This window comes from Musca autumnalis, unplaced genomic scaffold, assembly GCF_047663935.1.
Source record: "Musca autumnalis isolate F117 unplaced genomic scaffold, ASM4766393v1 scaffold_4, whole genome shotgun sequence".
Lineage (NCBI taxonomy): Eukaryota > Metazoa > Arthropoda > Insecta > Diptera > Muscidae > Musca > Musca autumnalis.
This window is the reverse complement of record NW_027411977.1, coordinates 232208841-232224062: the sequence shown is the minus strand read 5'-3', so window position 1 is coordinate 232224062 and position 15222 is coordinate 232208841. Positions and strand designations below refer to the sequence as shown.

The window sequence follows — 15222 nt, the reverse complement described above, 5'->3', positions numbered from 1 at the left end:
CACGCCTATTGTGGCCTTTGAGTTGGCCTCTAGAAAATTAAAAAAATAATCTTTAAAAAATCCACGCCTATTGTGGCCTTTGAGTTGGCCTCTAGAAAATTAAAAAAATAATCTTTAAAAAATCCACGCCTATTGTGGCCTTTGAGTTGGCCTCTAGAAAATTAAAAAAATAATCTTTAAAAAATCCACGCCTATTGTGGCCTTTGAGTTGGCCTCTAGAAAATTAAAAAAATAATCTTTAAAAAATCCACGCCTATTGTGGCCTTTGAGTTGGCCTCTAGAAAATTAAAAAAATAATCTTTAAAAAATCCACGCCTATTGTGGCCTTTGAGTTGGCCTCTAGAAAATTAAAAAAATAATCTTTAAAAAATCCACGCCTATTGTGGCCTTTGAGTTGGCCTCTAGAAAATTAAAAAAATAATCTTTAAAAAATCCACGCCTATTGTGGCCTTTGAGTTGGCCTCTAGAAAATTAAAAAAATAATCTTTAAAAAATCCACGCCTATTGTGGCCTTTGAGTTGGCCTCTAGAAAATTAAAAAAATAATCTTTAAAAAATCCACGCCTATTGTGGCCTTTGAGTTGGCCTCTAGAAAATTAAAAAAATAATCTTTAAAAAATCCACGCCTATTGTGGCCTTTGAGTTGGCCTCTAGAAAATTAAAAAAATAATCTTTAAAAAATCCATGACCTCTAGAAAATTATAAAAATAATTTTTTTAAAAAATCCACGACCTAAAAAGATTTAAAAATTCTTTAAAAAATTTTCGATTTCCAAAAAGCAATATTAAAAAATCCACGCCTATTATGGCCTTTGAGACCTCTGGAAAATTAAAAAAGTAGTCCACCTTAACGTGACTTACAATAATTTCTTTCAAAATAAAACGATAGTATATTAATTTCGTTATTGCGTATAAGTGTTGGCAAAATGTATACGTCACCTAATAACAAATAATTTAAATTATTTGTTATTCATTAAGTCTTTGTGGTATATAATTAAATATAAGAATAATATTTATTTGTATTTTTGTCGTAAGTTAGTAAATAAACTTTTTAAAAATCATTATTTTATTTCGGGAATTTTCTAGTAATTTTTTGCCTCAAACTTGCTTCAAGTTATTATTTTGCCTCACTAACTATTTTTAGTCATGTTCAAGTTATGAAGTTTTTTTTTCATTAATATTTTTTCAAGAGCAAACATTCACTATCTATTCATTGTTTTTCTTGTAGTTAGAAGTTTTGGGCGAACTTATTGTTGCTGCTTTTTTAGTTTTCTTTGAACGTCATTATCTGTTATTGTGGTGTCGATTAATTATTTCAACAGTAGCATTGATAGTAGAAGTTTCGGTGGTTTTTTGAGGCATAACTTCTTCTTTTTCTTCTTCACTTTAAATTGCTGTTTTGGCTTTCCACGAAATAGAACTCATATTAACTCACTCACATGCCCAAGTGCGATAGATCAATGACAAATGATAAATGTATGGCAATACATTCTTCTATTTTTTATTAATTTTTCATTTCAATTCATTCATGTGCGTAGAAATTATCACACAATTTTGATCTTCGCAGGTAATCAATTGAGGCGAACTTGGGGAACTGAGCAAAACGTATGACTAGCATATATTAAATAGATTTGTTTTGGAAAATATTTTAAATATTAATGTAATATGTATTTTTAAAAGAATATTTTTTTTTATTTTCTACAGGTCGTCTCAAAGGCCACAATAGGCGTGGATTTTTTAAAGATTATTTTTTTAATTTTCTAGAGGCCAACTCAAAGGCCACAATAGGCGTGGATTTTTTAAAAATTATTTTTTTAATTTTCTAGAGGCCAACTCAATTGCCACAATAGGCGTGGGTTGTTTTAAAGATTTTTTTTTTTAATTTTGTAGAGGCCAACTCAAAGGCCACAATAGGCGTGGATTTTTTAAAGATTATTTTTTTAATTTTCTAGAGGCCAACTCAAAGGCCACAATAGGCGTGGATTTTTTAAAGATTATTTTTTTAATTTTCTAGAGGCCAACTCAAAGGCCACAATAGGCGTGGATTTTTTAAACATTATTTTTTTAATTTTCTAGAGGCCAACTCAAAGGCCACAATAGGCGTGGATTTTTTAAAGATTATTTTTTTAATTTTCTAGAGGCCAACTCAAAGGCCACAATAGGCGTGGATTTTTTAAAGATTATTTTTTTAATTTTCCAGAGGCCAACTCAAAGGCCACAATAGGCGTGGATTTTTTAAAGATTATTTTTTTAATTTTCTAGAGGCCAACTCAAAGGCCACAATAGGCGTGGATTTTTTAAAGATTATTTTTTTAATTTTCTAGAGGCCAACTCAAAGGCCACAATAGGCGTGGATTTTTTAAAGATTATTTTTTTAATTTTCTAGAGGCCAACTCAAAGGCCACAATAGGCGAGGATTTTTTAAAGATTATTTTTTTAATTTTCTAGAGGCCAACTCAAAGGCCACAATAGGCGTGGATTTTTTAAAGATTATTTTTTTAATTTTCTAGAGGCCAACTCAAAGGCCACAATAGGCGTGGATTTTTTAAACATTATTTTTTTAATTTTCTAGAGGCCAACTCAAAGGCCACAATAGGCGTGGATTTTTTAAAGATTATTTTTTTAATTTTCTAGAGGCCAACTCAAAGGCCACAATAGGCGTGGATTTTTTAAACATTATTTTTTTAATTTTATAGAGGCCAACTCAAAGGCCACAATAGGCGTGGATTTTTTAAAGATTATTTTTTTAATTTTCCAGAGGCCAACTCAAAGGCCACAATAGGCGTGGATTTTTTAAAGATTATTTTTTTAATTTTCTAGAGGCCAACTCAAAGGCCACAATAGGCGTGGATTTTTTAAAGATTATTTTTTTAATTTTCTAGAGGCCAACTCAAAGGCCACAATAGGCGTGGATTTTTTAAAGATTATTTTTTTAATTTTCTAGAGGCCAACTCAAAGGCCACAATAGGCGTGGATTTTTTAAAGATTATTTTTTTAATTTTCTAGAGGCCAACTCAAAGGCCACAATAGGCGTGGATTTTTTAAAAATTATTTTTTTAATTTTCTAGAGGCCAACTCAATTGCCACAATAGGCGTGGGTTGTTTTAAAGATTTTTTTTTTTAATTTTGTAGAGGCCAACTCAAAGGCCACAATAGGCGTGGATTTTTTAAAGATTATTTTTTTAATTTTCTAGAGGCCAACTCAAAGGCCACAATAGGCGTGGATTTTTTAAAGATTATTTTTTTAATTTTCTAGAGGCCAACTCAAAGGCCACAATAGGCGTGGATTTTTTAAACATTATTTTTTTAATTTTCTAGAGGCCAACTCAAAGGCCACAATAGGCGTGGATTTTTTAAAGATTATTTTTTTAATTTTCTAGAGGCCAACTCAAAGGCCACAATAGGCGTGGATTTTTTAAAGATTATTTTTTTAATTTTCCAGAGGCCAACTCAAAGGCCACAATAGGCGTGGATTTTTTAAAGATTATTTTTTTAATATTCTAGAGGCCAACTCAAAGGCCACAATAGGCGTGGATTTTTTAAAGATTATTTTTTTAATTTTCTAGAGGCCAACTCAAAGGCCACAATAGGCGTGGATTTTTTAAAGATTATTTTTTTAATTTTCTAGAGGCCAACTCAAAGGCCACAATAGGCGTGGATTTTTTAAAGATTATTTTTTTAATTTTCTAGAGGCCAACTCAAAGGCCACAATAGGCGTGGATTTTTTAAAGATTATTTTTTTAATTTTCTAGAGGCCAACTCAAAGGCCACAATAGGCGTGGATTTTTTAAACATTATTTTTTTAATTTTATAGAGGCCAACTCAAAGGCCACAATAGGCGTGGATTTTTTAAAGATTATTTTTTTAATTTTCTAGAGGCCAACTCAAAGGCCACAATAGGCGTGGATTTTTTAAACATTATTTTTTTAATTTTATAGAGGCCAACTCAAAGGCCACAATAGGCGTGGATTTTTTAAAGATTATTTTTTTAATTTTCTAGAGGCCAACTCAAAGGCCACAATAGGCGTGGATTTTTTAAAGATTATTTTTTTAATTTTCTAGAGGCCAACTCAAAGGCCACAATAGGCGTGGATTTTTTAAAGATTATTTTTTTAATTTTCTAGAGGCCAACTCAAAGGCCACAATAGGCGTGGATTTTTTAAAGATTATTTTTTTAATTTTCCAGAGGCCAACTCAAAGGCCACAATAGGCGTGGATTTTTTAAAGATTATTTTTTTAATTTTCTAGAGGCCAACTCAAAGGCCACAATAGGCGTGGATTTTTTAAAGATTATTTTTTTAATTTTCTAGAGGCCAACTCAAAGGCCACAATAGGCGTGGATTTTTTAAAGATTATTTTTTTAATTTTCTAGAGCCCAACTCAAAGGCCACAATAGGCGTGGATTTTTTAAAGATTATTTTTTTCATTTTCTAGAGGCCAACTCAAAGGCCACAATAGGCGTGGATTTTTTAAAGATTATTTTTTTAATTTTCTAGAGGCCAACTCAAAGGCCACAATAGGCGTGGATTTTTTAAAGATTATTTTTTTAATTTTCTAGAGGCCAACTCAAAGGCCACAATAGGCGTGGATTTTTTAAAAATTATTTTTTTAATTTTCTAGAGGCCAACTCAATTGCCACAATAGGCGTGGGTTGTTTTAAAGATTTTTTTTTTTAATTTTGTAGAGGCCAACTCAAAGGCCACAATAGGCGTGGATTTTTTAAAGATTATTTTTTTAATTTTCTAGAGGCCAACTCAAAGGCCACAATAGGCGTGGATTTTTTAAAGATTATTTTTTTAATTTTCTAGAGGCCAACTCAAAGGCCACAATAGGCGTGGATTTTTTAAACATTATTTTTTTAATTTTCTAGAGGCCAACTCAAAGGCCACAATAGGCGTGGATTTTTTAAACATTATTTTTTTAATTTTCTAGAGGCCAACTCAAAGGCCACAATAGGCGTGGATTTTTTAAAGATTATTTTTTTAATTTTCTAGAGGCCAACTCAAAGGCCACAATAGGCGTGGATTTTTTAAAGATTATTTTTTTAATTTTCTAGAGGCCAACTCAAAGGCCACAATAGGCGTGGATTTTTTAAAGATTATTTTTTTAATTTTCTAGAGGCCAACTCAAAGGCCACAATAGGCGTGGATTTTTTAAAGATTATTTTTTTAATTTTCTAGAGGCCAACTCAAAGGCCACAATAGGCGTGGATTTTTTAAAGATTATTTTTTTAATTTTCTAGAGGCCAACTCAAAGGCCACAATAGGCGTGGATTTTTTAAAGATTATTTTTTTAATTTTCTAGAGGCCAACTCAATTGCCACAATAGGCGTGGGTTGTTTTAAAGATTATTTTTTTTAATTTTGTAGAGGCCAACTCAAAGGCCACAATAGGCGTGGATTTTTTAAAGATTATTTTTTTAATTTTCTAGAGGCCAACTCAAAGGCCACAATAGGCGTGGGTTTTTTTAAAGATTATTTTTTTAATTTTGTAGAGGCCAACTCAAAGGCCACAATAGGCGTGGATTTTTTAAAGATTATTTTTTTAATTTTCTAGAGGCCAACTCAATTGCCACAATAGGCGTGGATTTTTTAAACATTATTTTTTTAATTTTCTAGAGGCCAACTCAAAGGCCACAATAGGCGTGGATTTTTTAAAGATTATTTTTTTAATTTTCTAGAGGCCAACTCAAAGGCCACAATAGGCGTGGATTTTTTAAACATTATTTTTTTAATTTTATAGAGGCCAACTCAAAGGCCACAATAGGCGTGGATTTTTTAAAGATTATTTTTTTAATTTTCTAGAGGCCAACTCAAAGGCCACAATAGGCGTGGATTTTTTAAACATTATTTTTTTAATTTTATAGAGGCCAACTCAAAGGCCACAATAGGCGTGGATTTTTTAAAGATTATTTTTTTAATTTTCTAGAGGCCAACTCAAAGGCCACAATAGGCGTGGATTTTTTAAAGATTATTTTTTTAATTTTCTAGAGGCCAACTCAAAGGCCACAATAGGCGTGGATTTTTTAAAGATTATTTTTTTAATTTTCTAGAGGCCAACTCAAAGGCCACAATAGGCGTGGATTTTTTAAAGATTATTTTTTTAATTTTCCAGAGGCCAACTCAAAGGCCACAATAGGCGTGGATTTTTTAAAGATTATTTTTTTAATTTTCTAGAGGCCAACTCAAAGGCCACAATAGGCGTGGATTTTTTAAAGATTATTTTTTTAATTTTCTAGAGGCCAACTCAAAGGCCACAATAGGCGTGGATTTTTTAAAGATTATTTTTTTAATTTTCTAGAGGCCAACTCAAAGGCCACAATAGGCGTGGATTTTTTAAAGATTATTTTTTTCATTTTCTAGAGGCCAACTCAAAGGCCACAATAGGCGTGGATTTTTTAAAGATTATTTTTTTAATTTTCTAGAGGCCAACTCAAAGGCCACAATAGGCGTGGATTTTTTAAAGATTATTTTTTTAATTTTCTAGAGGCCAACTCAAAGGCCACAATAGGCGTGGATTTTTTAAAAATTATTTTTTTAATTTTCTAGAGGCCAACTCAATTGCCACAATAGGCGTGGGTTGTTTTAAAGATTTTTTTTTTTAATTTTGTAGAGGCCAACTCAAAGGCCACAATAGGCGTGGATTTTTTAAAGATTATTTTTTTAATTTTCTAGAGGCCAACTCAAAGGCCACAATAGGCGTGGATTTTTTAAAGATTATTTTTTTAATTTTCTAGAGGCCAACTCAAAGGCCACAATAGGCGTGGATTTTTTAAAGATTATTTTTTTAATTTTCTAGAGGCCAACTCAAAGGCCACAATAGGCGTGGATTTTTTAAACATTATTTTTTTAATTTTCTAGAGGCCAACTCAAAGGCCACAATAGGCGTGGATTTTTTAAACATTATTTTTTTAATTTTCTAGAGGCCAACTCAAAGGCCACAATAGGCGTGGATTTTTTAAAGATTATTTTTTTAATTTTCTAGAGGCCAACTCAAAGGCCACAATAGGCGTGGATTTTTTAAACATTATTTTTTTAATTTTCTAGAGGCCAACTCAAAGGCCACAATAGGCGTGGATTTTTTAAACATTATTTTTTTAATTTTCTAGAGGCCAACTCAAAGGCCACAATAGGCGTGGATTTTTTAAAGATTATTTTTTTAATTTTCTAGAGGCCAACTCAAAGGCCACAATAGGCGTGGATTTTTTAAAGATTATTTTTTTAATTTTCTAGAGGCCAACTCAAAGGCCACAATAGGCGTGGATTTTTTAAAGATTATTTTTTTAATTTTCTAAAGGCCAACTCAAAGGCCACAATAGGCGTGGATTTTTTAAAGATTATTTTTTTAATTTTCTAGAGGCCAACTCAAAGGCCACAATAGGCGTGGATTTTTTAAAGATTATTTTTTTAATTTTCTAGAGGCCAACTCAAAGGCCACAATAGGCGTGGATTTTTTAAAGATTATTTTTTTAATTTTCTAAAGGCCAACTCAAAGGCCACAATAGGCGTGGATTTTTTAAAGATTATTTTTTTAATTTTCTAGAGGCCAACTCAAAGGCCACAATAGGCGTGGATTTTTTAAAGATTATTTTTTTAATTTTCTAGAGGCCAACTCAAAGGCCACAATAGGCGTGGGTTGTTTTAAAGATTATTTTTTTTAATTTTGTAGAGGCCAACTCAAAGGCCACAATAGGCGTGGATTTTTTAAAGATTATTTTTTTAATTTTCTAGAGGCCAACTCAAAGGCCACAATAGGCGTGGGTTTTTTTAAAGATTATTTTTTTAATTTTGTAGAGGCCAACTCAAAGGCCACAATAGGCGTGGATTTTTTAAAGATTATTTTTTTAATTTTCTAGAGGCCAACTCAATTGCCACAATAGGCGTGGGTTTTTTTAAAGATTATTTTTTTAATTTTGTAGAGGCCAACTCAAAGGCCACAATAGGCGTGGATTTTTTAAAGATTATTTTTTTAATTTTCTAGAGGCCAACTCAAAGGCCACAATAGGCGTGGATTTTTAAAAATTATTTTTTTAATTTTCTAGGGGCCAACTCAAAGGCCACAATAGGCTTGGATTTTTTAAAGATTATTTTTTTAATTTTCTAGAGGCCAACTCAAAGGCCACAATAGGCGTGGACTTTTTAAAAATTATTTTTTTAATTTTCTAGGGGCCAACTCAAAGGCCACAATAGGCGTGGATTTTTTAAACATTATTTTTTTAATTTTCTAGAGGCCAACTCAAAGGTCACAATAGGAGTGGATTTTTTAAAGATTTTTTTTTTTAATTTTCTAGAGGCCAGCTCAAAGGCCACAATAGGCGTTGATTTTTTAAAGATTTTTTTTTTTTAATTTTCTAGAGGCCAACTCAAAGGCCACAATAGGCGTGGATTTTTTAAAGATTATTTTTTTAATTTTCTAGAGGCCAACTCAAAGGCCACAATAGGCGTGGATTTTTTAAAGATTATTTTTTTAATTTTCTAGAGGCCAACTCAATTGCCACAATAGGCGTGGATTTTTAAAAAGATTATTTTTTTAATTTTCTAGAGGCCAACTCAAAGGCCACAATAGGCGTGGATTTTTTAAAGATTATTTTTTTAATTTTCTAGAGGCCAACTCAAAGGCCACAATAGGCGTGGATTTTTTAAAGATTATTTTTTTAATTTTCTAGAGGCCAACTCAAAGGTCACAATAGGCGTGGATTTTTTAAAGATTTTTTTTTTTTTAATTTTCTAGAGGCCAGCTCAAAGGCCACAATAGGCGTTGATTTTTTAAAGATTTTTTTTTTTAATTTTCTAGAGGCCAACTCAAAGGCCACAATAGGCGTGGATTTTTTAAAGATTATTTTTTTAATTTTCTAGAGGCCAACTCAAAGGCCACAATAGGCGTGGACTTTTTAAAAATTATTTTTTTAATTTTCTAGGGGCCAACTCAAAGGCCACAATAGGCGTGGATTTTTTAAACATTATTTTTTTAATTTTCTAGAGGCCAACTCAAAGGTCACAATAGGCGTGGATTTTTTAAAGATTTTTTTTTAATTTTCTAGAGGCCAGCTCAAAGGCCACAATAGGCGTTGATTTTTTAAAGATTTTTTTTTTTAATTTTCTAGAGGCCAACTCAAAGGCCACAATAGGCGTGGATTTTTTAAAGATTATTTTTTTAATTTTCTAGAGGCCAACTCAAAGGCCACAATAGGCGTGGATTTTTTAAAGATTATTTTTTTAATTTTCTAGAAGCCAACTCAAAGGTCACAATAGGCGTGGATTTTTTAAAGATTATTTTATTAATTTTCTAGAGGCCAACTCAAAGGTCACAATAGGCGTGGATTTTTAAAAGATTATTTTTTTAATTTTCTAGAGGCCAACTCAAAGGCCACAATAGGCGTGGATTTTTTAAAGATTATTTTTTTAATTTTCTAGAGGCCAACTCAAAGGCCACAATAGGCGTGGATTTTTTAAAGATTATTTTTTTAATTTTCTAGAGGCCAACTCAAAGGCCACAATAGGCGTGGATTTTTAAAAATAATTTTTTTAGTTTTCTAGAGGCCAACTCAAAGGCCACAATAGGCGTGGGTTTTTTTAAAGATTATTTTTTTAATTTTCTAGAGGCCAACTCAAAGGCCACAATAGGCGTGGATTTTTTAAAGATTATTTTTTTAATTTTCTAGAGGCCAACTCAATTGCCACAATAGGCGTGGATTTTTAAAAAGATTATTTTTTTAATTTTCTAGAGGCCAACTCAAAGGCCACAATAGGCGTGGATTTTTTAAAGATTATTTTTTTAATTTTCTAGAGGCCAACTCAAAGGCCACAATAGGCGTGGATTTTTTAAAGATTATTTTTTTAATTTTCTAGAGGCCAACTCAAAGGTCACAATAGGCGTGGATTTTTTAAAGATTTTTTTTTTTTAATTTTCTAGCGGCCAGCTCAAAGGCCACAATAGGCGTTGATTTTTTAAAGATTTTTTTTTTTAATTTTCTAGAGGCCAACTCAAAGGCCACAATAGGCGTGGATTTTTTAAAGATTATTTTTTTAATTTTCTAGAGGCCAACTCAAAGGCCACAATAGGCGTGGACTTTTTAAAAATTATTTTTTTAATTTTCTAGGGGCCAACTCAAAGGCCACAATAGGCGTGGATTTTTTAAACATTATTTTTTTAATTTTCTAGAGGCCAACTCAAAGGTCACAATAGGCGTGGATTTTTTAAAGATTTTTTTTTAATTTTCTAGAGGCCAGCTCAAAGGCCACAATAGGCGTTGATTTTTTAAAGATTTTTTTTTTAATTTTCTAGAGGCCAACTCAAAGGCCACAATAGGCGTGGATTTTTTAAAGATTATTTTTTTAATTTTCTAGAGGCCAACTCAAAGGCCACAATAGGCGTGGATTTTTTAAAGATTATTTTTTTAATTTTCTAGAAGCCAACTCAAAGGTCACAATAGGCGTGGATTTTTTAAAGATTATTTTATTAATTTTCTAGAGGCCAACTCAAAGGTCACAATAGGCGTGGATTTTTAAAAGATTATTTTTTTAATTTTCTAGAGGCCAACTCAAAGGCCACAATAGGCGTGGATTTTTTAAAGATTATTTTTTTAATTTTCTAGAGGCCAACTCAAAGGCCACAATAGGCGTGGATTTTTTAAAGATTATTTTTTTAATTTTCTAGAGGCCAACTCAAAGGCCACAATAGGCGTGGATTTTTAAAAATTATTTTTTTAATTTTCTAGAGGCCAACTCAAAGGCCACAATAGGCGTGGATTTTTTAAAGATTATTTTTTTAATTTTGTAGAGGCCAACTCAAAGGCCACAATAGGCGTGGATTTTTTAAAGATTATTTTTTTAATTTTCTAGAGGCCAACTCAAAGGCCACAATAGGCGTGGATTTTTTAAAGATTATTTTTTTAATTTTGTAGAGGCCAACTCAAAGGCCACAATAGGCGTGGATTTTTTAAAGATTATTTTTTTAATTTTGTAGAGGCCAACTCAAAGGCCACAATAGGCGTGGATTTTTTAAAGATTATTTTTTTAATTTTGTAGAGGCCAACTCAAAGGCCACAATAGGCGTGGATTTTTTAAAGATTATTTTTTTAATTTTCTAGAGGCCAACTCAAAGGCCACAATAGGCGTGGATTTTTTAAAGATTATTTTTTTAATTTTGTAGAGGCCAACTCAAAGGCCACAATAGGCGTGGATTTTTTAAAGATTATTTTTTTAATTTTGTAGAGGCCAACTCAAAGGCCACAATAGGCGTGGATTTTTTAAAGATTATTTTTTTAATTTTCTAGAGGCCAACTCAAAGGCCACAATAGGCGTGGATTTTTTAAAGATTATTTTTTTAATTTTGTAGAGGCCAACTCAAAGGCCACAATAGGCGTGGATTTTTTAAAGATTATTTTTTTAATTTTCTAGAGGCCAACTCAAAGGCCACAATAGGCGTGGATTTTTAAAAATTATTTTTTTAATTTTGTAGAGGCCAACTCAAAGGCCACAATAGGCGTGGATTTTTTAAAGATTATTTTTTTAATTTTCTAGAGGCCAACTCAAAGGCCACAATAGGCGTGGATTTTTAAAAATTATTTTTTTAATTTTCTAGAGGCCAACTCAATTGCCACAATAGGCGTGGGTTGTTTTAAAGATTATTTTTTTAATTTTGTAGAGGCCAACTCAAAGGCCACAATAGGCGTGGATTTTTTAAAGATTATTTTTTTAATTTTCTAGAGGCCAACTCAAAGGCCACAATAGGCGTGGATTTTTTAAAGATTATTTTTTTAATTTTGTAGAGGCCAACTCAAAGGCCACAATAGGCGTGGATTTTTTAAAGATTATTTTTTTAATTTTGTAGAGGCCAACTCAAAGGCCACAATAGGCGTGGATTTTTTAAAGATTATTTTTTTAATTTTCTAGAGGCCAACTCAAAGGCCACAATAGGCGTGGATTTTTTAAAGATTATTTTTTTAATTTTGTAGAGGCCAACTCAAAGGCCACAATAGGCGTGGATTTTTTAAAGATTATTTTTTTAATTTTGTAGAGGCCAACTCAAAGGCCACAATAGGCGTGGATTTTTTAAAGATTATTTTTTTAATTTTCTAGAGGCCAACTCAAAGGCCACAATAGGCGTGGATTTTTTAAAGATTATTTTTTTAATTTTGTAGAGGCCAACTCAAAGGCCACAATAGGCGTGGATTTTTTAAAGATTATTTTTTTAATTTTCTAGAGGCCAACTCAAAGGCCACAATAGGCGTGGATTTTTAAAAATTATTTTTTTAATTTTCTAGAGGCCAACTCAATTGCCACAATAGGCGTGGGTTGTTTTAAAGATTATTTTTTTAATTTTGTAGAGGCCAACTCAAAGGCCACAATAGGCGTGGATTTTTTAAAGATTATTTTTTTAATTTTCTAGAGGCCAACTCAAAGGCCACAATAGGCGTGGATTTTTTAAAGATTATTTTTTTAATTTTCTAGAGGCCAACTCAAAGGCCACAATAGGCGTGGACTTTTTAAAAATTATTTTTTTAATTTTCTAGGGGCCAACTCAAAGGCCACAATAGGCGTGGATTTTTTAAACATTATTTTTTAATTTTCTAGAGGCCAACTCAAAGGTCACAATAGGCGTGGATTTTTTAAAGATTTTTTTTTAATTTTCTAGAGGTCGTCCCAAAGGCCACAATAGGCGTGATTTTTTTAAAGATTATTTTTTAAATTTTCTAGAGGCCAACTCAAAGGCCACAATAGGCGTGGATTTTTTAAAGATTATTTTTTTAATTTTCTAGAGGCCAACTCAAAGGCCACAATAGGCGTGGATTTTTAAAAAGATTATTTTTTTAATTTTCTAGAGGCCAACTCAAAGGCCACAATAGGCGTGGATTTTTAAAAAGATTATTTTTTTAATTTTCTAGAGGCCAACTCAAAGGCCACAATAGGCGTGGATTTTTTAAAGATTATTTTTTTAATTTTCTAGAGGCCAACTCAAAGTCCACAATAGGCGTGGATTTTTTAAAGATTATTTTTTTAATTTTCTAGAGGTCGTGGATTTTTTAAAGATTATTTTTTTTTTAATTTTCAAGATTATTTTTTAATTTCCTGAGGCAACAAACAAAACACTATTTCTTAAAATTTTGAAATGCAATAGTTTTTATTATTAAAAACTTATATTTATTTTGTTTGCAATCATACACACAAACACATATTATTACTTTTTTCCCTAAGCGGAACAAGCAGCATAGCTGATCATACGGCGTGTACAACCCTGAGTACGTTCATCAAAGAAGTAGTCATCGGGACAGGCACCCTTATCATTGGTCTTGCCATTCGAACACATGGCATAGGCGCGGCAGTTACCGGCCACATTGACGTATTTGTTGTCGGTACCTTCACAACGATCAAAGGCACACTTGACATTCAAACGATCGCGGCACGACAAGGTGTTGTTGTCGAAGAACTGGCCATTGGTACAGGAGTAGTGGTCTGGTTTGCGGTCACGGCTACCATCTGTGGTCTTCTTACAGAAGTAATAACCACTGCAGGAGACACCATCGGATACGGGTCCAACAATTACGGCATCACCGTTAGCACAGACACGATTTTCAGGTTCAGGTTTCTTGGCTGTGGGCAAACAAACCACATCAGCGACGGGTACACACAAACCCTTCAAATGATCCCAGGCTTGTTCTTCATCACAGGCATGTGAGGTGAGTCTACCCTCCAAGCAGTGGCTATATTTGGTACAATCTTCCTGATCGGCAAAGTAAACATCATTGGGCAGAGACAAGCAAATGGGATTAGCTTTCGATTCCTCCTCTTTTTGTTTGGGTTCGGGGCAGGTATACTGTGAAGCATAGACACATTCCAGTTTATCGGGATGGAAGACCATGTGGGCTGGACAATTGGCCTTAACTTCAGCACCATTCTTGCAATAGATATAACCACTGCAATTCTCTTCATCGGCCAAGAAGGAACCTTCATTACGGGCATTGCAACGTTGTTCTTTGGCGGGGGCAGGGGTGTGTTCATAGGGACATACCATTTCATCCTTGTAGACACATTGGCCCATATCTTTGTTGAAATAGAGACCATTGACACAGGAACCTTCTTCCATGTCACCGGCATCGGGGGTGGTTGGGCATCTAATCCAATTGGTACAGGTATTGGGACGTAGGATGGTGGCACCGGGTAGCAGAGAGCACAACTCTTCGGCAGTTGGGATCTTCGTGACATCGTTGGCATTGCCAAGGCCAAAGAGGGCCAAGGAGACCAGGCAGAGGGTGATGGCTGAAAGGTAAATTAGTATTTTTTATCCCAAAGTTTCAAAGAAGTTCAAAACTTTTCTTACCTTTTTGCATTATTCCGTTAGTTTTTTTCTGGAATCGGAGTTATATGTTTGTGTTCTAGGAAAATCTGTTACTGTCTGTGCTATTGATGATTGCAGACTGATGCTTCTGCTGTCTGCCACTCTCCCTATAAATATGCAAAAATGTTGATGGATGGATGCCTCATCTCCACTACCAATCATCATAATTTCCAAGATTCCCTTATCATGGACCTTGCTTCATTTCAAAGATAACTTCTTTTTTTTGGGGAGGGGAATTTCATTCACCGCTTGACATGTTCAAATCATGTTTTTTCATGACATATCGAAGCGATCGATTTTGTAGATCTTGCGACATACAAATGTTTGGTATTCTGTTCAGATTCTCTTTGCTTGTATGTTTTTTTTTTAAATTGACAAAAATGTCATTTACCGAAATATTGATTTGATATTTTATCAGAGATATGTACTTAGGTAGCGGAACAGTTGTGAGATACACAACATTTTTTTATCGTTTTCGATAGGCTTCCATGGAAGGAGATGTTAAAGAAGAATTACAGATAAATAAGAAATTTTTAAAAATATTTTTCAAATGGGGAATTTAAAAAATAGTGCTGGCACCTCTAGGCTAATAAATGGGGAATTTTAAGTAAGTTTTTAAAGCACGCCAAGGCCTATAAATGGATAATTGTTAAATTTTTTTTCAAGATCCTCAGGGCAGATGAATGTCGAATTTTTAAACAAATTTTATGAAGCACCCATGGCCAATAAATGGAGATTTCAGAAATAACTTTTTCAAGCACGCCAAAACCCAGACATGGTAATTTTTTTCAAAGTACCCCAAGCCACACAAATGGGGTATTATTAAATATTTTTTTTCAAGCACCCCAATGCCAATAAATGGGGATTTTAAAACATTTTTTAAACACC

The 15222-nt window shown here is 32.8% G+C and overlaps 1 protein-coding gene across 1 annotated transcript; it reads right to left on the bottom strand.

Moving 5' to 3' along the window:
• Positions 1-13188: 13188 nt before the first annotated feature.
• On the bottom strand, positions 13189-14650 carry LOC141403273 (peritrophin-44). Its single transcript, XM_073985460.1, has 2 exons — positions 14317-14650; positions 13189-14255 (listed from the first exon to the last, which is right to left on the bottom strand). Exons 1-2 carry the CDS (start codon positions 14324-14326, stop codon positions 13189-13191), a joined length of 1077 nt encoding a protein of 358 aa, XP_073841561.1. The 5' UTR covers positions 14327-14650.
• Between the last annotated feature and the right edge of the window lie 572 nt (positions 14651-15222).